The sequence below is a fragment of the Rhipicephalus microplus genome, chromosome 4 (assembly GCF_043290135.1).
Source record: "Rhipicephalus microplus isolate Deutch F79 chromosome 4, USDA_Rmic, whole genome shotgun sequence".
Taxonomy (NCBI): Eukaryota; Metazoa; Arthropoda; class Arachnida; order Ixodida; family Ixodidae; genus Rhipicephalus; species Rhipicephalus microplus.
Window position 1 is genome coordinate 28,210,746 of NC_134703.1, and position 25,388 is coordinate 28,236,133.

Sequence of the window (25,388 nt, forward strand, 5' to 3'; positions counted from 1 at the left end):
CATCTTCAGAATGGCTGAAAAGCAATTGATTGATTGATATGTGGGGTTTAACGTCCCAAAACCACCATATGATTATGAGAGACGCCGTAGTGGAGGGCTCCGCAAATTTCGACCACCTGGGGTTCTTTAACGCGCACCCAAATCTGAGCACACGGGCCTGCAACGTTTCCGCCTCCATCGAAAATGCAGCCGCCGCAGCCGGGATTCGATCCCGCGACCTGCGGGTCAGCAGCCGAGTATTATAGCCACTAGACCACCACGGCGCGGCATGGCTGAAAAGTAGAAGAGAAAAGAAAAAAAGAAGTGAATCTTCTAATGCTTACATAATCTCTCTAATGTTTACACAACACTGACAGAGTAGTATTTATTTAGTTTAAAGCTTTCTGGACTTTCTGAAGACCCCCGCAAGCAGTGTTGCCGTTAAATTCTGCTTCAGTCACTCTATATTTCACTTCTTTCTTGTCGCTTAATTCATGCATTGTTAATACTATCAAAGGTATCAGTGGATCGAATATGTACGTGCGTAGTGAAGATAATTGTTGCAATGAACAGGACCGAGCTACCGTTGCGTAATAGACGAGGAAATGTGAAGTTCTCAGACTGCGCACAGACACTTTTTTCAAAGTGTCCAATATGCAGTGTCCGAACGCGCTGCAGTGGTTCAAATAGCTGACCAAGTTCCACCGCGATCGCGCTAAATGTGACACCTTGCCTCTATTCACTGCTTCTGGATTTACACACTGAAAGTTTTCATATCCAATTGCTTTATGCTCCCATGCACTTTTCTGTCCTGCTCTTCACATTATAACTGCAGCCGAACTCATCCATGCCTTTCATAGCCTTATCTTCTCCCTGTGACCGTTAACCATAACATGTAGTATTCGTTCAAAACATTAGGGCTGTCGCAAGCAACTGACACCTATAGATGTTGCACGAGTGCTCTTGGTAGACTTACACGAGTACATTTTGGTATAACTGGCAGTGCATGGCGTAGTCAGAGGGTGACATACCCAGCACGTGCCCCCCCCCCCCCTTCTCCCCGAACTATTTTCTTTCTTTTTCATTACATACACAGCCCAGAATGACACTTGACCCCACTTGCCTGCCATGCCCCAAATCAGAAGTAGGAGGTGCTCCCCTCACCCTTCCCCCGAGACAATTTCTGCCTAAAGCTCTGATAACTGGCATATATGCTGATGGGCTTCGCCAAGCGAAAAGGTAAAGATGCGACCCATAAAAGAACAACAGTGAGAAAGAGAGAGGAAAAGAGAGGGGGAGGAGAGAGAGGAAGAAATGGAGAGAATCTTTCTGTATCCGTGTCTCGCAGCTCACTGAATCCCTTGGTTCCACAATGTTGCCGTAAGAGCACACCACATTATGACAAATTAATTGCGCACCTCTAATCGTCAACGGTGATTTTGAGCTGTGAGAGCGGGGCGTGAGCCGTTTCACGTAGCGTTAAATATGTTAATTACACCGGGCTGCTGGGACAGAGAAAAAATGTTCTGCGAAAGAAAAATTAAGTTTAATGCCTCAATTTCGGAGGCCAGCGACTCGCAGGCGGAGTAGCCCTTGTCGGAGAAACAAAGGTGATTTCGAGGACGAAAACAAAATGCGGGAAAAGGCGGGAAACAGGTGTCGTCTTGCGCGGCGGCAAATTTCACTTCCGGCGGGAAACACACTCGACCTCGTCGATTACGTCATTACCGCGAGGCGCATGCATTCAACGTGCTTATACCTCTTGGCGGCGCTGCGGTCGTTGGCGATGCAAGAACAGCAATCATGGCGGGGCCAAATTAAGCCGACACGGAGCGGGACAAGGCGCTAAGAAGTCCGGTGGCCGAGTGTGCGGGTTGGGGGGCGTATACGTCCATTGACGGAGTGGCGCGCGTAATCCGAGGTGGTGGCCGGTGGTGCCCTCGCGCGGGAAGGAAGTGCGCGCTTAATTGAGAGCGGCCAGCTCGTCTCTGCACTTTCTTCGCTCTAGAACAGTGCAGCACTGTCGAAGCGGCGTCCTCACGGCGCTGATGCAGCCTTCATAATGGCGCCAAAAGACCTCTTCATGTGGAGCACTACGTCGCATGTCTATGCATCGATGCCGAGATGAGCAAACAATGCACTTTTTGCATTACTTTCCTCTCCCAATTGTAACGCTATAAAAAAAAAGAAACAACCAGGTGAAGGGTTCTTCGGTGGAGCAGCCGGATGTTGGTCGATGGTGAAGCCAGGGTTGACACGATGGACACCAACGCCTCAGTGATCTCGAGTGCTCGATTCTTAATTAATAGGAGATTGCAACTCACCGCTATACCCGCAGACCGGTCAATCATTACAAGAGAAAGCCTTCGTGAAAACGCGCCGGGGCTTTGGTAATCTGGGCACCCTTCTGATTATCGTACAGGCCATTACAGCGTCCGCGGCGCTGCACCGATTTAGCGGGATACTGGGCGCTCGCGCGTGCATTGCCCATCGCATCTTCGGCGGTGGCCGCGGCAAGTGCATGCAGCAGCCGGCGGGAGCGCTGGCGCGGAAACCGGCCTCGGCGGCGGCGACCTGGGTGGTCCGGCCGCCAGTGCCGACGTGTCCCGGCGAAGGCCGTAAAAAGAGACAGCTATTTATCGTGGCCGCTTGGTTGTAATGCCGGCCTCCGGAATTGGAACGAGATTTCCGCCGCGGGAGGCGTGCGGGGACATCGCTGAGCCGCGTGCATCGCCGAGGTCCGCGACCACGACGAAACGTCGCAGTCCGCCTTCCCTCTCCCTCTTTCGGGGACGCTGTGTAAACTCCGCTGATGAGACGGAACAAAAGCCGCGGAACGAGAAGAGTGATTCTGGACAAAAGACGATGGAACTCTCGTCGGAACAGTCACGACACACACAAGGGACACGGAACGCAATGCCCCAACAGGAGATGTGTGCACTCTTCACTCTATACGCTTTCTGTATACACGGCCATGGCGGACTTGTTTATGTTTACCGCGCGATAAGAGCTACTGTAGATTGGTCTATAACTATCGTTATATCTACAGAGAGACAAGAAGGAAATGAGCGCTCTTTGTCGTCGTTGTGTTCTCGCGCTGTAGCTATCGTCATGTCATACCAACTAGTCCAAACTGCCACACTTGTAGATTGGTGCCATGTTTTCTCCGGGCATTTTTTTTTTCCAGCCAGCGTGTATATACAAGGAGTTGAAGTACCAGAAAGTGAATTTTCATCGAATAAGCAAAATACACATGTGAAGCTTTTGTGTGGCCACTTGTCTACAGTTATAACACTTTCATCGGGACATACTTTCATGAGAAGGAAGGCAATGCACGTGCTTCCTTAAATTACGTGTCAAGCAGCAGTACAGTGCTAGAACTAAAGTAGCCGGGCAATGTAAGTGAGCGAGATATTACTCATGACAGAAGGCGTTCTACATGATGAGCCTCTTGGCTCGATGCTATAGCGTACGTCTAACGTGCACAAGGATTAAAATGCACATGATGTGCGAGGCGGGAATATACGCACGAAGCTATAGGTAGTAAAATAATGACTCCATTACTGCGTGCAGCTTGATGATCTTGTGAGCGTCTTCATCCAATGAAAGCTTGAAATGAAAGCTTAGTACACTTTCCTTTACATCAAGCAATATACAATGTACTGAGATCGATATATGAGCTATGGCAGCGTCTTCTTTTGAATACGATGCCCAGGCATATATATTACTACATATATTTTTACGTTAGTATAATATTGGCACCAAAATCAATACTCACGCTCGAAAACTCGCTTATTTGGTGCAGGCCTAACTCCTCCTGTCTATGCTTTTTCCCGTTCATATTAGCACAATAATTATATGACGTAAGTGCTTAAAGAGTTCAAACAGCGCAGCTGGTACGCTAAAATCCGTAGCTTTTAATACAATGTTTCTAACTGATATATATACGAGCACCAGTTGAAGTGTGCCTGAAAAGTGCGTACTTGATTTGGAGAATTCAGCTACATTTCGACTCATACGAATGTTCCCCAAGCTTCAAGTCTGGCCTACAACGCACCTGGTAAAACTCGGCTTTGGGTATATATGTTAGATTGTTTGCACCTCGCCTTAGAAGGAAGCGTACTGTGGGTTTCTTATATAGCACACTCTGAATTCTTCTATTGTATGTTGATGTTATTTTTTATTAATCGGTGTACTTCAAGCCATCATTAAGACGTGAAGGTAAGCAGTCTTTGCCAATATCCTTGAATGGATATCTGTCAAAGTGTTTATAGTTTGATCAATAAATGAGTCAATCAATCAATGTTGTCAAGCTGCACGGCGGAACCAATAAGAGGAGCTAGAAGCGAGCGCCTTCAGCAAACCGTCGTGCTGACCATCCTGTATCCGTCCCATGCGCTGCTTCGCATCTCTAATCCTGCAAATAAATCGCTACTTTGATTAAAATACAATTAAACGGTGATTCGATGTCCGCATTTTGGTCAGAGCAAGCCAGATCAGTTTGCGTTGCTCAGTATATAGAAGCTTCACAGGCGAGGATATATGTCTGTATACATGTGTCTCTGACGCTATCTATGTATGGACGGAACCAGTCCTCGAATGACGCCACCTCCCTTATAGACCGGCAGTTGTCCCAGAATGCGTTCACTTCCTCTGCATTCCCACACGAGGTGCGGTGAACAGTCGGGGTTATACTTGCATGCGGCATTAACGCGTGTACACATGCGCAGCACGCGTCTTTGCATTGCAGTATACGGCGCTCCTTGCATTCCGATATGCTCGGGCCGTTTGCTTAGCGACCCGCAAATCATGGTGGGTCCATATACGTCGGCTGTTCCGTACACCGCGGCCTTTCCGGCTTTATGAGGCCATAAAGTTCAGGTAGCCCAGCCGAGCCCCATCCGCAAGGGCGACCAATGCTCGAGATTCGCGCCTGGGAATCTGCCCCCCTTCCTCGGGCCTCGCTTCCACGAGCTTTCTGGGACTTCTGTTTTGACTTTCATGAGCTCGAATATATATAGTAGCCGGGCTGTACTTGCGGCTCTTATCGGAGATGCACGCAGTCGAACCTGTCGCTCGGCGTTTTAGTGTTGCCGATAACCGCGCGAACGCGACGCTTTTCAATGTGCGACAGCAATGGGAATTCTATACGCTTCAATCGTCGCCATCGTCCTTCTCGGTCGCCGTATATGCGTTGCCGCGGAGGCTCTTAGCCGGGAAATTGAGCCGGCAAGCCCGGGCGACCTTCGAGCACCGACGACAAGACCCCCGTCACCAGGACTGGGGGAGGTTATCGGGTCGAAGAATCGAGCAAACTGCACTTTCGTGCGGCAACCGAATTCGCACTGCAAATACATACAGAGAAAGACACACGCTGCCGCGTTGGATGAAGGCCGTTCACACTATACCGAGTGCCGCTGTGCGCGGCCCGTGTATAAGTGTGCGGCCTCTCATGCTGCCAGGGAATGGCGAGATTGAGTTGTCGGCCCTCGTATTTAATGGATACGGTGGCCGAATAACCGCCGCCTACGAGATATAGAACAGTTGCGGTTGCGAAACTTGTATAGAAGCTTGTTTACTAAGTAACCCAGAAGCGAAACCCTTACCAAGTATTGCGCAATGAATAGATTTTAAGCCAATACGCTTCGCAAATAAGTAACAAGTATGAGTAGCTGACAATCGACAATTCACACGCACAGATATATATATATATATATATATATATATATATATATATATATATATATATATATATATATATATATATATATATATATATATATAATCAGCAACATGCACTTGGTCGCGTCGTCATTGCGTGTGTCGGTATATTTTTATTTTTAAACTCTGGCTAAAGATAGCTGGAGCACCCGCTATACAAAAGTTAGTTGTAGAGCAAGCCATATACCTATACATCAAGCGAATAGAATGGAAATGACTCCTGTCAAACGTACCCTTGGATATAGTGGTGCTAGATGTTATTGTGACGGCGCAGAGTTTTATACTATCGAGGCACCCCCATTATAGACATGATCATCATTTAAAAGCTTACGTCATTATTAACCTCTAAATGTCTGATAGGAAATTATAGTCAATATATTTGCATTTACCCTGAACCGACCAACCCAATGATTTATAATGGCTACGTTCGCTGCACTCTGGCAACATTACCTTTCAATTTCAGTGTGAGTTCATGGTTGCTCGACGGACCTCTTATTATAATCACAGCAATATATCGCCTTATACATCATGCATGTACGAAATTTTTCCTCCGAACGTTATTGTTCTTCATACGAATTTCTTGAGGATCGGATAAACACTAACTGCTCATGTCGCGGTATATATAGTTTTCAGTTAACACATTTGCGGCTTTTTTCAGTCCGTGTATATCTCGTCTCAGTATACCATCGATGAAACAAACAACCGCAATCCATAGCTTATGTACCGACACATCAGCAGTCCTCGGTGGCGTAAATTATAGCACATATTGGAACAGGAATGCCAAAAAACAAACAAAAACAAAAATACCGACATCCCCAGAAGGTGACAGCGTTCGCTCACCGATGGCTTGTTGCCAAGTGTCGCGTTTTATAGCTTTAGTTGATGGCTGCAATCTGTCGACACAAGGACGGCTATGGAAGAAGGCCTGCTAGTATACGTGCGCGTGTCTCAGTGGTTTTGAAAGCGCTGTCAACTAGGTGTGCGGGTGCTAAAGCACATACGAGGCAACTTGTTCACCTTTTTGAGAACTTCAGTGAGCAAGCCGGAGCGTTGAGTGCTTGTCCCATGTTATATCACGAAGGGAACACACATTTTGTCAATTTGTTGCATGTGTACGTTGCAAGCTATACCCATAACATTCTCTGTATAACGTGCATTGCACAATTGCTTATGTTCATGTCGTTCCTTTGTAACAGGGACAATGAAGAGTAGCGATAACTATAGACATATAACATCTTCAAAGTTCAAAGAAAAGTGAACCAGGAATATAACGGCAACCGTTTCCTCGAATTTCACTTCAAAGTCACGCATCATCCGGGGTGAATAATTGTAGTGATTGTCTTACATGTGCCTGGACCTTTCCGAACTACTTCGTTTACCAACTGAACACGCCAAACGGGCGTAATAAGGTATACGCGCCACAAATATCACATTTCCCACAGACAGCTATACTGTGTAACAGAAATTATATGTTCAGATAAATACATATATATCGTATACACAAGAAGGTGTGCAAAAATTATAGAGCCTATGATGGACTTTCCTGGGGAACTCCGCGCAAACACATCGAGAGAATAAATACACAGACATTATGCCAGCACTCATCAAGCCAGAGCTCTGAAGTCCCTGTTGATTGAAGAAGAAGGCTAAGGATTGTTGAGGCCTGGACATTTGAAAGGAGCATTAGTTATTTTTTTCTGCACTTGCTCGGTTGATACACCAGTTAATTTCGCACACGATGCAACATTTGTTCATTGCAACAGCAATTGTGTGACACAGCCGCTGAGCTGCCCTATATACTATCCGCGACGCAAGCCCGCGGTTTGGAAATGTCGAAGGCCTTCAGAGAGAGACAGTGCGTTGAATCTCAAGGACCACCAAGCACCTCCAAGTGGACGCACCGTTACATCCGCTGCATCGGTATCAAATCGGCGTTCGCCGTGAGTCATCAAATACGGACCTTGAAAAACGAGGCACGCGGTACGAAAATCAGCGTGTCATTAGTAACTTTAATTTTAGAAAATCAGATAAAAGTCAGGGTTTCAACCTGAGTAGAACCCATCAGTTCCGCGTGGCAGTCAAGTGTTCCACCACAGAGCCGTGCTGAAAACCACTCTAGAAAAAGACTCTAAATGCAGTCTCCTTGTTGGGCAATAATAATAATAATAATAATAATAATAATAATAATAATAATAATAATAATAATAATAATAATAATAATAATAATAATAATAATAATAATAATAATAATAATAATAATAATAATAATAATATGTGGGGTTTTACGTCCCAAAACCACGGTTATGAAGGACACCTTATATGTAAAGGAGGGCTCTGGAAATTTCGGCCATTTGTCACATGGTTCTCTGACACTTACCCTCCATTCAAAGGCGACCTCCTCGGCCGGAATCGAACCAGCGACCTTCGGGCCAGCAGCCGAGAACCACCGCTCCACCGCGGCGGCAACTGAGAGCGTATACTCTCACCCCTCCTGATCCATGAGAATAGCGTTAACGGCTGGGTGGCTCAAAGCTATAAACCGCCCCATTACAGAGCAGCGAGCAGTAATCCAACCAAGTCATAATCAGCCATATATCTTCAACAAGATTTGCACCTACGCTCGTGGTCTCCCAAGCTTAGATGATGGTGATGATGATTGTAGTACAGCGGTGGCTTTCGCCTTCGAGTCATCTTGTAGGCAAGTATATATGCATAGCTTCCTTTGTACATAACAAACATAGGAGGTTTTTTGTTTGTCTTTTTTACGTACCGATAGCTCATATATTTATCAACTGCCATGTTTTAGTTTTCGTACAAGTGATATCCCGGCATAATTAATTTGCAGTGACACGTTTTAAGTGTAATGTTCACAGGCATTTTTGTTTTTATTTTGAGGTAATCGAAGTGGAAAAAAAAGTATTTTAAAAGAGTTGATTGTTGGGCGTGTTGGTGTTTTGACATGAAAACCAACGCGAGTAGCGCAACTAAAAGCCCCGCCGCGGTGATCCAGTGGCTAAGGTGCCCGGCTGCAGCGGCTGCATTTCCGATGCAGGCGGAAATGCTGTAGGCCCGTGTGCTCAGATTTGGGTGCACGTTAAAGAACCCCAGGTGGTCAAAATTTCCGGAGCCCTCCACTACGGCGTCTCTCATAATCATAATACGGTGGTTCTGGGACGTTAAACCCCACATATCAAATCGAGTTGCGCAACTAAACGTCACACACGAGAAAGCACAGACAGAACAGGCGCGTCTGTCTTCGTCTGTTTGTGTGAAAAAAATTATATTTTACACGAAGTAACAACAATCTCGCGCGTCGTATACCGGCGTCAAATGAAACCCGAACAGCGGCAGGCCTTCGCGATTGTATAGTGCGTGCCGTCTATTTATCACCATAAACTGGCGCGCGAATCCAGTTCTGCAGCACTGCGCATACATGCGTGCCTGTCCATGGTGATAAGTGGACGGCACGCACTATATACCATCGCTAAGGCTTGCCACTGTTCATGTCTCATTTGACGCTGATGGTACATGCTCATGCTGAAAGAAGTGCATCGTCACGCGTGCACAATTGATCTAAAATTACCCAAGTTTTCAAACAAAAGGTTATGCCGTAAACAGCAAATGTTACATGCCATTACGCGTCGGGGATCAACAAAGTAATTATCTGCGGAGAAAATCTTTTTTTAGAATATTTTGCGCTAAGGCTGCTATGGCAAGCTTCCGAATTGAAATTAAGCTATAATTCAAATAATTCAGGTGGCAGCCTTAACTGAAGTGCAGGTGCACAGCCTGCTGACAGTAGTTATTTTAATTTTCAGAAAAAAAACATCGGTGTAAGTGTGGAATGAATGCAGGTGCATGCAGTGTCAAATTTTGTTCTGACAGCCGTTGTACAACTGATATACAACCCGTACTTTAACGGTACGCTCGTAAACAGGCTTCACAAAATTTGTTTGTTATTTAACACAAAAGCGTCCGTAATTAATATACGGTTTTACATGTCCGTTTTACAAAAAACAACCGTTTTTACGATACAAAAAACAATTTATTCCTAGTCAACATAAAAGCATCCGTAATTTATACAATGGCTTTAGCAGACTATTCATAAACAAAAAAAACTTTTCATAGATACGGAGAAGTGTTTAGTCCCACATTGTCGGCATGTTCTGCCGTTGAGTTGGGTTATTATTGTTAAATGTTTATGTCATGTACCAAGCGAAAGCATGAAACATCATCGCATCCAACGCGCGCGTATCAGACGTCACACTGAACTAAAGATAGCGCAAGCAAATGCCTACAACACAACACTATGATCAGGTGTTGGTATACCCCTCACGAAAACGAATTTTCTATCAACTACACAGCTTTCGTATCCTAAAAGTCGGCATTTTCTGGCCACTTTCTCAAACAAGTGGTCGTTTCATATATGAAAACTTACGCGGCATATGCTTAAATGAAGCGTGGCTGACTTCGTTTTATGACCGTTATCTCATTTTTTATTGAAATGAAAAATAGATAAAGGAATTTTCGGCATTTTTTATTTTTTTAACTTTTTGATTTTCAAACACTGCCAATCTCTCAAAGCGATCATTACAAGGGTGGAAGCATAGTCATTTGTGATAAACACACGAATAATGCGACCAGAATAGTCTCAATTTGAAAAGAGAAATTTGCATATCCATGCAAAAAATTTCTTGGTGACGGCTAAGCCTCTACACTCGTTTGTTAGGATAGAGATAGAAATTAAGAATAAGCACGCAATGACTTTCTCTTTGCACATATACGTATTCATAGCATATAAGTACATTCAATCTGGCGAAAGACATAAGTTCAGGGAGGATAGAAGCTTGTATAGAGATGAAAAATTGTTGAACACGGGGTGTAGCTGGAGCCAGCGTTTCAACGAGCCATCTTGTCTTCAAGGACAGCGAATGAATGAAGAACAGGACAAGCGGTATTGTCTTCTTTAAAGGAAACAAAGAAACGAAGACCACGGGAAAGCGGACAAGCAGCAGCAGTCTTGTCTTTTTGAAAGACAAAAGAACGAAGTTCACGGGACCAGCAGTGTCCAGTCATCGTTCATCTGTTGTCCTTGATTACGACAAAACTGGACAAGAAATGAACAACAAGTTTTTTGTTGTTATTGGGGAAGACAAGAGCGCTGGTGCTTGTCCAGTGGTTTTCGTTCCTATATATGTTGTCCTTGAAAGAGACAAGACCACTGGGACTTGTGCCGTGGTATTCATTTTTTCGTTGTCCTTCAAAAAGACAAGACCACTCGTCGGAACGCTGGTTCCAAACGCACCGTTTGTTCAATAAGTTTTCATCTCTACATTTAGTCAGGGTAGTTTAAAGACAGGCGGACGCTTGAAGGCATGGAAAGCTTTTTGAACAGAGAATGACGCCGTAGCCAGCGTTTCGAAAAGTGAACTTAATGGTTGTCAACGCTGCTGTGAAGAAGATAAGTCTCCTTGTCAAAACGTTAGCACAAGCGATATATATATATATATATATATATATATATATATATATATATATATATATATATATATATATATATATATATATATATATATATATATATATATATATATATATATATATATATATATATATATATATATATATATATATATATATATATATAGCAATTATGTCATGAAATGTTGATGATAGCACAGGATGCGGGGTCAGAAGCGAATGTGCATGCGTCATAGTGTTGCGTGTGAGCTTGAGCCAATTGTGCTGAGACGTGCCGTTCCTCTGTTCTAGTGGTCCGTACAGAGGCCTCCACGTCCAACCAGAAAGGTATGAGGACTACAATTGGCACATGCATCTGCGCGAACATGAACAGCTGAGCGGGCAAAAAATCAGTACAAATGTAATGTAAATAATAACAAAGAAAGGTGGGCAAAAAAATAACCAGCCGTGAGCAGTAATCGAAACTACGACCTTCGAATAACGCGTTCGATTCGAAGGTCGTAGGGTTCGATTCCTGCTCACGGCTGGTTATTTTTCACCCACTTTTCTCTCTTATAATTTACATTACAATTGTTCTAATAACTTCCCCTATACATTCCTTGGCATTATTGTCTGTTAGATCTCACTATTATTGTGTCAAAACACGGAAAAACGAGCCCTTAGGTATACACCTCTTACCCTCATATATATAGATATATATATACCAGATTCTTTGAACGTCATTCACGCTGGACCCGACGTATTGTAGGGTATGAACTGTATAGTGTATGAACAGTTGTCACATTACTCTGACGAAGGCTGGTCCACCAGCTGAAAAAGTTTAGTAAAGACGCTTCCACGAAAGTTTCGTCGTCTCTTTCTTGCCTACACACACACACACACACACACACACACACACACACACACACACACACACACACACATATATATATATATATATATATATATATATATATATATATATATATATATATATATATATATATATATATATATATATATATATAATAAGGGAAAGAAGTGTATACCTAAGGGCTCGTTTTTCCGTGTTTTAACACAATATTATTGAGATATAACAGACAGTAATGCCAAGGAATGTACAGGAGAAGTTATTAAAACCAATGGAATGTAAATAAGAAGAAAGAAAAGTGGATGAAAAAATTACCAACTGTGAGCAGGAATCGAACCTACGACCTTCGAAGAAGTGTATACCCTTAGGTATACACTTCTTTCCCTTTTATATATATATATATATATATATATATATATATATATATATATATAGCCACCGAGGTGTTTTCGAGCTGACCACGGCGGCACGCGGTGTGCAGCACACTCACAAAACGAGGCTGATGGAGCCACCCGTCACGAAGTGGATCATCACGCGCGTATGAGGTCACACAGCCGAGAAACAGCATGCGATGCGTGCACATCGTCGAGGCCGCAGAGGTGTCGGCTTGCAGCGTGTTAGAATTTATAACGCGCACAGCTTTTCATCGCACCGACGGGCTGACAGGTTCGGCTTATACACTCTGCAGTTCGTGGAGGGTGCATGTTCGGAGGACCGGGAAGCCCGCGCAGTGTTTTACCGAGACCGCAGGGCAAGCTGTCGTCGGCTGTAATCAACTTTTGAATCCGCAAGGATGTTCGCCATCATCGTGTAACACGATGACGTGGCGCCGTTGCTGTGGTTGAAGGTGTCCGCGTGTATAGAAACGCAATTTTGTGCCTCTGAACTTCTGTGTCAAGATGCAAGTATAAAGGGCTCACCATAAGCATTGCATGCAGAACTAGACAGTGAGAGAGCGTGTGTTGTGTGTGTTGTGTGTGTGTGTGTGTGTGTGTGTGTGTGTGTGTGTGTGTGTGTGTGTGTGTGTGTGTGTGTGTGTGTGTGGTGATGAACAGTCCATGTGTTAACATAAATGAGTCGTATAGTAATGTTTGAGTGACGCGTACGACCATGCCGCACTATCGCAAAAAACACAAGTATACATGTTTTAAAACAAAACATAACTTATAACCAATACTATATATAGTCAGAAAAAGCAAAGAAACACTTATTTCGAGCATTCTGCACGCAAAGCAGCAAGATATGAATGGGATTAGTATAATATGTGGACGTTATGAGCAGTTCGGTAGTTCGTCCGCTTTTAAGCGTCAACACTGGAGGCAACACCACCAAACTATATATAAGCTTGCGCTTTAATGTGCGTGCTCTGTTTTTATAGCACGCGTATACCTCTAAAACCTTGATTTGTCGTAATTGTTATGTATAGATAGCTTAAAACAATGGACCCCAATTACGACACGTAACTATACACGCTATCGCTCAGTTCTTAGCGCTGCTACATTAGCGCCGCCTATTATCTATAGCTCCGTGCAAACGCGTCCAACATTTATTGATTATTCTTTTTTCATTAAATTATGGTTACACCTCAAGTTTCTGCTGCAATATGTGAACGAGGGAATTGTGTACACAGATGAACAGGCAGACATATTTTTTCATGGCTTCGCTACCACGTTGTTAATTGACCCGATTACCTCTGTGAACTGGTGTGGATGACTGATATACAGACCACGAATTTATACTCGGACGCGCCGCGCTGCGAGTCCCGGAGGCAGGTGTATTCTATATAGCTTATCCACGTTTACTATAGACCTTATTAGAATTTCATGCAGACGAAAAATGAGCAGGAGAAAAAATCGCTTTCTTTTTTTTTATCGTGTATTCTTCTCTATGCTTAAAAAAAGAAGCATCGCTGTGGTATTTTAAGCAGGCCTGTAATTCCTGTCGAAAAGACAGTATACGGACACTATGAACACACCTACCAAATATGTATTACAGCTGAGCTGTCTGTTATTCCAGGTCTCTAAGTTTGCTAAAGATGTCTTTGTTGCGCGAAAAGAGAGAGAGATAAAGATGCAAGGAAAGGCAGGGAGGTTAACCAGACGCACATCCGGTTTGCTACCCTGCACTGGGGAAGGGATAAAGGGGAGAAAAGAGGTTGCAGAAAGATGAGAAGGTACACACAATCACGAGCACACTCGGGGAGCACACACAGTCTACAGGCGGTCGCTCAGGTTTGCTGACTTTAGGTAAAGTAGCAGTGCTTTAGTTGCTTTCTGCGCAACTGAGGCAGATGCCCAAGGACCGAGTATCTTCTGCACACAAAATGGTCCGGGGTCAAGTCGATTCAAAACCATCCGGAGCTGGCATCGCTGTGTGTCGTAGCAAGCGCAGCTGCACAGGACGTGTTCGATGGTCTCTTCTTCTCCGCAGTAGTCGCATGTAGGAGTGTCTGCCATACCAATGCGAAAGGAGTACACCTTTGTAAATGCGCGAAAAGAAAACCGCGCAGAGCATCTGCCACGGTTTTTAATTCGAAATACCACTTCATTTCGACTGCAGTGTCGCTTCGGCCAATAATCCTTCCTTTTTGTGTCAGACTGAGAGCTCACGAAGACGTGCTTGGACATAAGCCTCGACAAGGACGGATGATGTGCCGAATGCTCGCTAACAGGAATGGACGATCGCCTTTTGGGCTTCGCGTCGTAAGACGATTTTGCGCTTGGGTGAAGCGGAGAAAGAAAAAAAAGTAGAAAAAAAAGTTGAAAGATGGACATTGAGAAACTCGGTGTGCAGTCTCCGCCACCACCATAGGAGGCATTTCCCGTGGAGCGCCTACAAATCGTTTCATCAAGAGTTGAAATGGCTTTTCAGTGTGTGTGGAATGTATACTTCTAATGTCGGCGGTATATAAGGGTGAGCCATAAATGTCCTGCAGTGTTTTTTTGCTCGGTTTATATACCATCCCGTTATATATGCGAAGAATCTTGCGCGTCCCTGCTATATGGTATACCTGCATGTGAGTCCATGCACACCGAAGTATATAACAGAAACGCGCCTCAGTATAGGCGCGTTTCTGTTATATACGCTATAGGTATGTATAAAGACCTGTCAGCCGCATATTTTGCACTCAAGAAATATCGAATTCATATACGCTAAACAGATACAGCGAAATTACAACAGCACTACTGCGTGTTTATGAAGCACCATGTAATTATCTTTTACACACCACGTGTTTCTTCATACGGCTCATTTTTGCTTTCATGTTGGCATTGCTTATGTTCGTATGTCGTAACCCGCCCTCCCATTTCTTTCTTTGCTCTTTTTACTCTATATACACACGCGCTATATGTGAGCGTGGTGTCAAAAACTACTGTTTCATTTATTATGAACAATTTATTGAGTGTTACGCTTCAAAACGTAACACCGCGCTGTTTTAGAGACCTGATTTCTACATAGTTTCACGAGGAAGCTATTGCTGGCAATAGATGTGCACATGTATACAAAGCACGAGCAGATATCTTTCTTTTTTTTTGGGGGGGGGGGGAGAGGGCATAGATATATGTATGCGCGAGTGTTGTATATAAATGCACAAATTATGTAATTAAAATTAATTGGGAGGACATTAGCTTGCATTGAAGCACTGCATGGGCACAAGAGCGCAAGTGTTGGTTCGTAGGTTTATATATTCGCAGTGTTTTGTTATTGTAAGCTCTACGTACGACAACTGTTTCGTATGAGAGCAGGGGAGAAGCCAACGCCACATTATAGGCAACATCCTCGCTTTAAGTGCAATTTTCCCTTAATTATTTCTAAAAATTCCCATAATAGAGTAACCTTGAGCGCACAGAGAACATCCCGTTTCACAGGGGCATGTGTCGCACACAATCGAAGCAATAAAAATAAGCATATATAATACTAACGCCCGAAGAAAGAACCTCCAAAATGACGCAATGCCTTTCACCGAACTAAATGTATGACGTTTAGAAGAGCTGGCGACAATACAAGTTGTCGGTGAGTATATGCCGTTTAATTTAATGTTTGCCTAGCACTGCACATGGTTAAAACTGGTTTACAATTTGGAGATGCTTTTTTCACGCAAAATGTTCAACAATAAAAAAAGCTCTGAAGTATAAAAAAAAAAAGGTCTCGCCATGTACAAGCCGTAGGCGAACATATATGCGCAGCGCTGCCTATAGTGTCAAAGCCATAAGCCACGGTCCCACGAGCATATCTATAATACCTCTATTCTTATCCCGGATAATGTGCGAAAGGAGCGGTTATAAATACCACGCCGAAAGCTCATTTTCGTGGCTACACCTGTGCTATGCGCTCTGGGCGAGCGTGCCAGGAAGGTTGCAATCGCGAGGCATGTGTCACGAATTGAGACATCTTTCTGCGAAGCCGTGACAACCACTGCACGGCGACGAATTCCGGCAGGAGGTGATTCTTTACGGCGATAACGAGCGCCGAATGACGTCAGCCTCACTTTCGGGGGGAAAAAGCTGCACGGTCCTTATCTCCGCTTTGGAACGCTCTGGAAGCGAGCGACCGCCAAACCACGCCGCGTCACTTACTTTTAAATGAGCCATTCGCGACGACTTCCTAAAGCCGCGGCGTATCGGGCCAACCGCCGAGATGCCGAATTTGGAGAAGTCGTTACCTGTTGAATCAGCTGAGATGGAGGAGGACGTGAAAGAAAGGAAGAAAGGCGTACCGCGGGGAAGGAGACGGTGTGTAGCTTCACTAGGCAAACAGCCGATGTGTCGCCTAAATACACGGCACAGGCGGCAACCTAAAGAAGAACCTCTTCAGGAAGCCCCGTGAAATGGCCGACGCTTCGGCCGAGGCAATTTTTTTCCTCCTCGTTTCGGGCGATATTTACGAGAGCAGCTGAAAAGCACTGCAGAGGAGGAGAGAGGTGCCCGCAGTTCGGAAGTCCTGTCAAAAAAAAAAAACTCTGCATAGCACCTGAGCGGGGACGTGCCCCCTGTCAGCGCGCCGAACCGGCTTCTCGCACTCCATTGGCCACGGTCGTTTGGTAGGCGTAGCCGAAATGAGACTCCGCCTTCCCGTCGTTGATGTGGAGAGGGGGTGTCGGTGGACGACACCCCAAGGTGGCGAGCGCCGACAGCTGGCGCCTACGCTTCCCTCTCCCGTCTTCGTCTGGTCGTATAAGCGGGAAATAAAAGTGTGCGAAGAGCCGTATTTGTAATTCCATCGGCCTCACACATCGCAGCTCTCGCCGGATTGAATTTGACTACGCCTTGTTTGCAGGGGCGCTTCAAAAGAGGGTTAAGCGTGTTATTGCTTCGCGGTGTCAGGAGGGCCCGCATTCTGAAAGACTATAGAGGAAAGAGCAGCTGCTAGGAGTTTGAGCGCTTCGCTATAGACTGAGAAAATGACACTGCGATGGAATGAAAGCGTAGACATGCAAAAGCGACCGATCTTTGGAACATTGGTTATTCGTTATTACTGTCCACACACACACACAATGTTCCAAAGACACACACACACGCGCGCGCGCGCGCGCGTGTGTGTGTGTGTGGACAGTAATAACGAATAACCAATGTTCCAAAGACACACACACACACGCGTATGTGTGTGTGTGTGTGTGTATTTAAGCAGTATTTATTCAATGTTAATAATGGACCTAATGACAAATTGGTTATTACTCGTTGTTTCTGCATTATGAGTGCATATAAGGCCTCGCTTCCTATAGGTAACCCAAAGACGGCAACATATATACCGATTCCTATTTTCTCTCTGTATACCTCATGACGATAACATGTTCAAAGAACAGAATATACCACTCAACATCGACGCTGGCTGTTTTCCTTCAGTTTCCTCTTTTCGTGCGCGGTGTATTAACGAGTATATGTAAGTATACATTCGAAACCGCTCTAACACCTATCCGTTCGAATGCTGCCATTGGTCATGTCATGAACGATGTCGGAAAATTTGTAACTTTCGTATAAGCTTCACTCAAGAAGGAGGAGGAGGAGGAAAAGAAAAACGGAAGGACATGCAGGGAGGTTAGCCAGCTCCCAGACCGGCTAAATACCCTGTGCTGGGGGTGCGGGGTAAGGGCAGTAAAAGGTGACAGAAAATTGATGTCACCCATGCACGCACTCCCAAAAAGAAAAGAAGAGGAATGTCTACCATGCTCCCTGTATAGCCCGCTGGCCTGCGTATATAAAAGAGTATACATATACATAGAACTGCTGGCGTTCCGTCTGGCATGAAAAATGAGCACCGGCTCATCTGGCTCACAGTTTCATTAAAATTTTAATATACAACGTTTGACTTGGTCAATTATGCCATTGCAACGTTGCTATAAACATCCCCCCCCTCCCCCCTGATGCTCTCAATCGAGTAACATGTACACACAGAGGCTGCGTTTATATGTATCTCAGTTCGAAGAAAGGTGTATAATGTCGCTTACTTCGCGTCTATTATAAAATGTAGGCTGCATACATTGATGCTCGCTCGATTTATTTATTATTATTATTGTTGCATATATAGATGCAGCTTCACTTCGAACACACATGCCATTACCCCACATGTACGTTCTTGTATCTGCAGTTGCCACAAGGCATGCAGAACGGAAGAGGTAAATAAGTGCGTATTTCTATCTGTTGTTGGATGATTTACTTTCTGTAGATGGGGATTGATGCCTTGTCGTTAGCGTTCACTTGTTTGGTGGCCCCTCTAAACGTCTTCTACCCTCTTTCGTGTAGTGTATACACGTCTCCCTTTTATATGACCACTGCGAAGTTTGCAGCACGGCGAATTCGGGGTAGCGCGCTATGTGGTCCATGGAGAAGTCGCATGCATGAGATATAAATTAAGCCCTATTATTCACAAGACCGACAAGCACTGATGTTATTCACTCTCACACGCAACTAATAAATGTTTAAAAAGGCAGCCAGAGTTGAATTTCGTACTGCACGAGACATTCTCCAAAGAACAAATGCGTTTTTATTGTTTTTGTTTTGTTTTATCTTCGCTGGAGCTTGCTCTTTATAACGTGCTTCCTCAATAAAAACAAGCCAGCATTGTTGTTAACGTGTTCACATGTGAACCCCATAAGGGTGCTTCCCTGCAAACACGCAAGCTTGTTACTAATTATGCATACATTGTATAGGTAAGGTTGAATTTGTTCAGGAGCGAATAATTCAGTTTTTTTTTTTTCGTCCTCAGAGTTATTTGAATAAAAGTCACTCAAAGGCCATTCCCCGCTATTTCTGTTTGAGTTCAGCAAACGTTCTGTACCGACTCAGTCGAGTAAGCAGCGCGGATACCGAAAACAATTTGCATACTTTATCACCAGCCAACGACTGTAGTAAATGCTGGACAGCTATTTGCTCCGCAATTAGTTTTTTCACAAAGCCAAGCGTGTACGGACACCATACATGCACGAGCGAATAAAATTATATACGGGACTAGCAACTGGGTCCCACTCTAATATCCCGGACGGATGCGTGTTTAAGAGAACACGGTCACGTTAAAGCACAGAACTCGCGCAATAACGATGTCGTTTTGCAATATCGCAGAGTCTTCTTTAAATTGACTCTGTTATTACATTGTGTGACCAGCGCCGTATGCGGTCTTTAACCTCCCCACGTTATTTATGTTTGTTTGACAGGCAAATAACAGGAAACTCATTATAAACGGTGGGTTGGGGAAAGGGTTGGCGTAATGTGTTTTGAACGTTCACTGTAACATTCGTTTAAGAACGAAGGAAGTGAGAACGGTGAAGAAAGTTCCCACAAGCTGCCTGTGCACTGACCTAAAGTTGGCTTTACCGCAAGTTCATGACCTGAATGCTTTGCGGTAAAGCTGCATTAGCAGCAAGAACGAAGTTCTAACGCGCGAGCGGCTTTTTTATTATTTTTCTTTTATATATGGTATCGTGATCTCTTTTTCTTCTTTTTTTCTTTTTTGCAAGCGGTCGATTTGCGGCGTGTGGCCGCAGATCAGCGTCATCTAATGAACCGATTGCTTCGCCCGAAGCAATCGCAACACCGAAGCGCTTGTGACAGATTCGGGTAAGGCGGTTATTGAAGAGGAACGAGAAAGTCGTGTTCAGTAGACTTCCACTTCATACCCTTCGCATTTGTTGCCACTATTGAGAACATTGCAGCATCAACATCGTGAATAACGTGGCGGCTGCTAGTTCTCCCCCCCCCTAACATTCTATTGAGTTTTGGTTGTCGATTCCTTAATACACGCACACATGCAAAGACATGGACATAGATAACGTATGACTGAACCCGGCTTCCGAAAAATATTTCTGGCTACGCTGCTGGCGGCAGCAATGAACTGTAGGGCATTGAGGTAATGCAGTGAAACCAAGCAATAAGTGCCAAGGGACCAGCATAAATGCACAGTACTACGAACGAACGCCAACATAACGCGGCTTCAACCCGCATAAATGCCGTGTTCTCGCCGGTAATTGTCGCGGCCACCGGAACCACACGTCATCCCTCGAACACGCTTCCCGGCGAGTACGAAGAAAGGAAGTGACGTTTACGCGCGGGGCGTCGACTATTTACGACGCGTCTCTCCGAGCGGTAAACACTCCGACGCCGTCGGAGCTCGCGCTGGCTCTCCGGTCGGCACCGTCGCGCCTCCCGACGCGAGCGGTGGGAGACGTAACCGCTCGATCGGAGCAGACAAACTGGCGAGGGGAGGGGGAGAGTGGGGGTCCACCCGTGGGAAAGACGCCGCGGGGAGCCGCGCTTATCGCCGCGAGCCCAGGATTTGGGGAAAACGAGCCGATAATGGGCAACAGCCGCCAGCCACCCTGGACTGCGCGCATCACGCGTCGCCGATTCGATGACGCGCGGGGTGCGCCGTAGGGCGACGGTTCGGAACACGTCCGCCGCAGGCGCGCGTGTGCTGTGGGGGCGCTTTTGTGATTTCTTGGGGAGGAGGGGGGGAGGGCATGATGGTAGCCCGCTGATGTTCTTGGTTGAGTATACAGTTGGTTGGAGACGTTACCACAGGGTGAGGCCAACGCCTATTAATCGCATGAAATGTAACATAAAGAATGTCAATTACAGAAGACAGCGCGCTATACACGCCGCGAAAATCCTGTGTTCCTGGGCCCTCGTATAGCGTGTATTTCGTAATGAGATAGTGCGATATAGAATAAGTGAGATGGGCTGACAAAATGTTGCGCCAAGTGTAATCACGCCCATATGCAATGTTGCACGCGGTATGACGGTCTTTATATTTGAACACCGTTAGTGGAGCTTATACTTGCACGCTTCGGCAGTCGTCATTAAACGTGTTTATTTCCTCGCAACATGTTTTCGGCACTATACTGACTATTATTTTATCACTACTTCTTCGAAATGGTTTGGTTTAGCCTGCAGCTTGGTTTTCAGAATACGCGCTCAAGAGCATGTATGCATTCATTTCATTTCTTGAATGAATACTCTGCCCACTGCCGACAGCTCGTATTTTCGTCAGCTTGGCTTCGGGACACTTAATAAATATCGTTGAGCCCCTTTTGAATGTTGATATATGACCTTCTCGAGAACTTGGTCGTACTTATTCACTACTTCTCAAACTTGCGCTCTCTGCGGGGCACTTTATCACTTAATATGAAAGCCGAGGCACAAAGCTTGTGCAGTTTGTGGGAGTGATAGCAATGACCAGAGCGCGTGAGTATTGTGTTATACAGTGTGCGCTGGATTATGTATACGCGTATAAAACGATCTCTACAAAGCATAAAAATGTTACATCTTGCTGGTATACCAATCCCTCTCATGTACTCGCCCATTCGGAATGATGGCAGATCAGGTTCCTTCACTTTAATGTTGCTCATGCTATAGTTGTCGATGTGTCGATAACAACGTCTGACGTATACGTGTCTCTTGCTGTGTGCGCAGGTCCCCGGTCCCGTCGCATGAAGAAGCGCGAGAAGAAGGAAGAAAAGCGGCCACGGACCGCCTTCACGGCCGACCAGCTGGCGCGCCTGAAGCAGGAGTTCCAGGAGAACCGCTACCTGACCGAGAAGCGCCGCCAGGACCTGGCGCGCGAGCTGCGCCTCAACGAGTCGCAGATCAAGATCTGGTTCCAGAACAAGCGAGCCAAGATCAAGAAGGCCTCGGGACAGCGGAACCCGCTCGCCCTCCAGCTCATGGCGCAAGGCCTGTACAACCACTCGACCTCGTCGCAGCAGGGCGGCACCGGCGACGACGACTCCTCCTCGTGACACTGAGTCCGCGTCGCCGCCGCTGGGACCAAGGGTCGCCCACGACGACGGTCGCCGCGTTTCGGTCGTGCTCGTGGCAACTGGTGCGGGGTGCAAGCGCATACTTTAAGCTGTGTGCGCGATTTAGTGCAATAGTCAAGTACACACTGAAGAGTCCGCCTTGAAGCTTTGTGCGATCTTTCCCCCTAAGGCAGTACGCCTATAAAAGTCCGAAAACGGGCAGAATAGAATTTCAAGGATGGTTGCCTGGTCAAATTATACTTATCGCCCCAAATATATGATTCAGTTGGTCTTCTGTATTAATAGTTGTCAATATGCCGGAAAACAGGGCAGTGGCGTAAACGCTCAGGTGCGAGCCCTGAATTTTAAATTAGAATTACTATAAAAATTTACGAGTACAAACGGCCGAATGCACGTGGTTTGATAATGTATATATCCTTCCTGTTGAATGTGTCCACACATTTCCAGGAGCCCCAACCAGGCGTTACAAATCGTTACAAATCTCGCTTGTCATTAACCCTGGCTTTTTCCAAGCAAGAACACCCGTGGCTCACATAAAAGCGTGGTAAAATTCAGGCACAATTATGTCTTGCGGATAGAAAACAGTCGTTCGCGGAGTATATACACGCACCAGATGCAAAAGCACGGCCGAAGCGCGTCAGCCCGTAATTTGAGCTCAACGCGAGCTCGCGAAATCCCGATGAACGGCGTCAAAATCTTCAGCGCCTGCGGAGAATGCTCTCAACAGCGCTCTGCAGTTATACGTCGCTCGACGCCTTCGATGTGAAAGCCAAATGGATGGATATACGGCTTTGCTGAAGCGCTCTGCGTGCGCCTTGAGGAATTTTGCACCAACGTGTATAGTTCGCCGCGGTTAGAAGATCACTTGTACGCAGAAGTATATGCGCACTAACACGACAGAGTTGTACTTGCAATGGCTTTATAAGCTCTTCCACTGTGGCCTGCAGCGAAACATAGCTTCCACCATTACTGTCTTGCAAGAGAAGATTACAGATCGCACCCCGCCAGATTCACAACTGCACTCCAGACAAATCCTTCCGGCCGTGATAACCTCTGGCGGTGCGGTCCACCAGCGCAAGTCCATCGTCCAGCTGAATGCACAAGACAACGCAGAAAAAATGGAACTTTGTTGTGTTCAAGACAAATCCTTTCGGCCGTCATAACCTCTGGTGGTGCGGTCCACCAGCGCAAGTCCATGGTCCAGCTGAATGCACAAGATAACGCAGAAAAATGGGACTTGGTTGTGTTCAAGACCTCGCTGGTCGCAAGGATGCCCGGACATCGGATTTTCGTCGATCCCCGAACGCAACATCGGTCGTGTTTCTTGGCTGTCCTCCTGGCGCTGACGCACGCCGTGCAAGAGACCAAATGCACTGGAAGGACGACGTGCACTTTTGCTGGTCGTCACCCCTGCTTCTCGCCTCTCGCTAGCTACGTGCAGTCCTCGATTGCTGGACGTTCGGGAAAAAAACTGGTGACCCCTCTCCCCACAGTGCGGCCCCCCAAGAACGGCGACGGACAGTGGTGCGCGTTGACCTATGAACTCCTTGTCGCTGCAGCGCATGTATGTGTGCGCGTGTGTTGACATAGTCACCTGTACAGATACTCAAAAAAGAAAAGACTCGTTCGTGCAAAAGATGATCGCCGTCCGTTTGGCGGTCTCTCGCTCTCCTTTTCTGTCTTTTCTGTACATAGGTGCCTCTTGCTGTCTTTTCTCTTCACCGTTGTTCGCGGTCCTCGCACTGGCGGCAAGGACATTCTCTTATATCTCACGAACGCTATAGGAGAAATACACATCCTACACTTCTCAATGGCCTGTTGTGTGTCCCTGAGTCCAATCTACACGTGATGGTTGTTGCGCTGACCACAAGGCAGCGCAACACGATATAAACTACATTCTACACTGCAGTAAACATCCGAGACAGAGAAACATTCAAAAAGGGAAGATGATGGATAAAAACAAACGGAAGAAAATTTTTGACCGTCGTATTCCACGTGAAACTGCGACAAGCTCTGTAAGAATCGAAGGTGAACGTTGGGCGGAAGTATAATTTGCTGGGATATAAACTGGAGAAATGCGAAAACTCCGACCAAAATACATTGCGGAAAAAAAACTACTGTGTAAAGGATGTCTGTATATGACGTATTTAAGCGAATTTCAGTTCACCTGCACAAGCTTCAAGGCTTCAGATTGCTATGCAGTGGCATGGAAATGAAGAATATAAGAAATACAAATAGAACAAATCACAAAATCACAGATATTTTTTAGAGTGGTTAAAGGAACAATTGCATTCGTTTGAAACATCATTAGCGTAATCAGAAATAAGTTGCGGGAAAAAAATCAAGAAAAATAACAACTTTTATTGGACCTAAAAGCAAAGAATGCAAAGAGGTAGCGGACATTGATTATTATGTAGAAATACGTATATCTCACAATGCGAAATGTCGAGTGCCGTCTGATCTTATCATAATTAAATATTAAAATTCAACAACCACATCTGTTAAATACATTTTAAAGAATCCAAATAAGAACTAGAGAAAAAAGGGCTTTCATGACAATAAGCGTAACCAAAAACGTTTCTTGAAATCGCAATATTTGAAGATATTTAATTACTATAAAGCAACACATATGGCGTACAATGCAAAATGTAGGCATGCCTATCCCGTGATTTAACAATACGCACAAGCATTGGCCCGAAAAACAATTTGTTACCTGCCACTATAAAAGTCCGACTTCCTGTCGGCGACACAGAAGGGTGCAGCGAACCAGAACGTTTGTGTTTTGCACTAATATGCAAAAAACAGCAACATAAGAAAGCACGCTTGACAGCGACGAACAAAGGAAAAAAAACAAAGGCTTGTAGACCGTTTGATAAATCGTGCTAATGGAAGTGTAGCGTGATTTTATATAAGGCGGTCATGCACTGGCGACCGCATTGTCCCATCAAGTATACAACTTTCCTGTCAGAGAATTCAAAGACGAAATTTCGTCTCGTCCGTGTCCTCAGAGTTTCTCCGGTAACATGCATCGCCAAGGAAAGTTAGGCACACAGGCAGTCTTCACTGATGTTAAAATCGCTCAAGCATACAAACCAAAACCGGAGTACTCCA

At 45.4% G+C, this 25,388-nt stretch overlaps 1 protein-coding gene across 1 annotated transcript in view; it reads left to right on the forward strand.

The window, feature by feature from the left end:
• LOC119171786 (homeobox protein engrailed-1-B) overlaps window positions 1–24,088 on the forward strand; it is an 84,484-nt gene extending 60,396 nt beyond the window's left edge. Inside the window, exon 2 of the mRNA XM_037422623.2 lies at window positions 21,931–24,088. Coding sequence (XP_037278520.2) covers window positions 21,931–22,256 — 326 coding nt within the window. The 3' untranslated portion in view covers window positions 22,257–24,088. The remainder of the gene's footprint in view (window positions 1–21,930) is intronic.
• The last annotated feature ends 1,300 nt before the right edge of the window (window positions 24,089–25,388 follow it).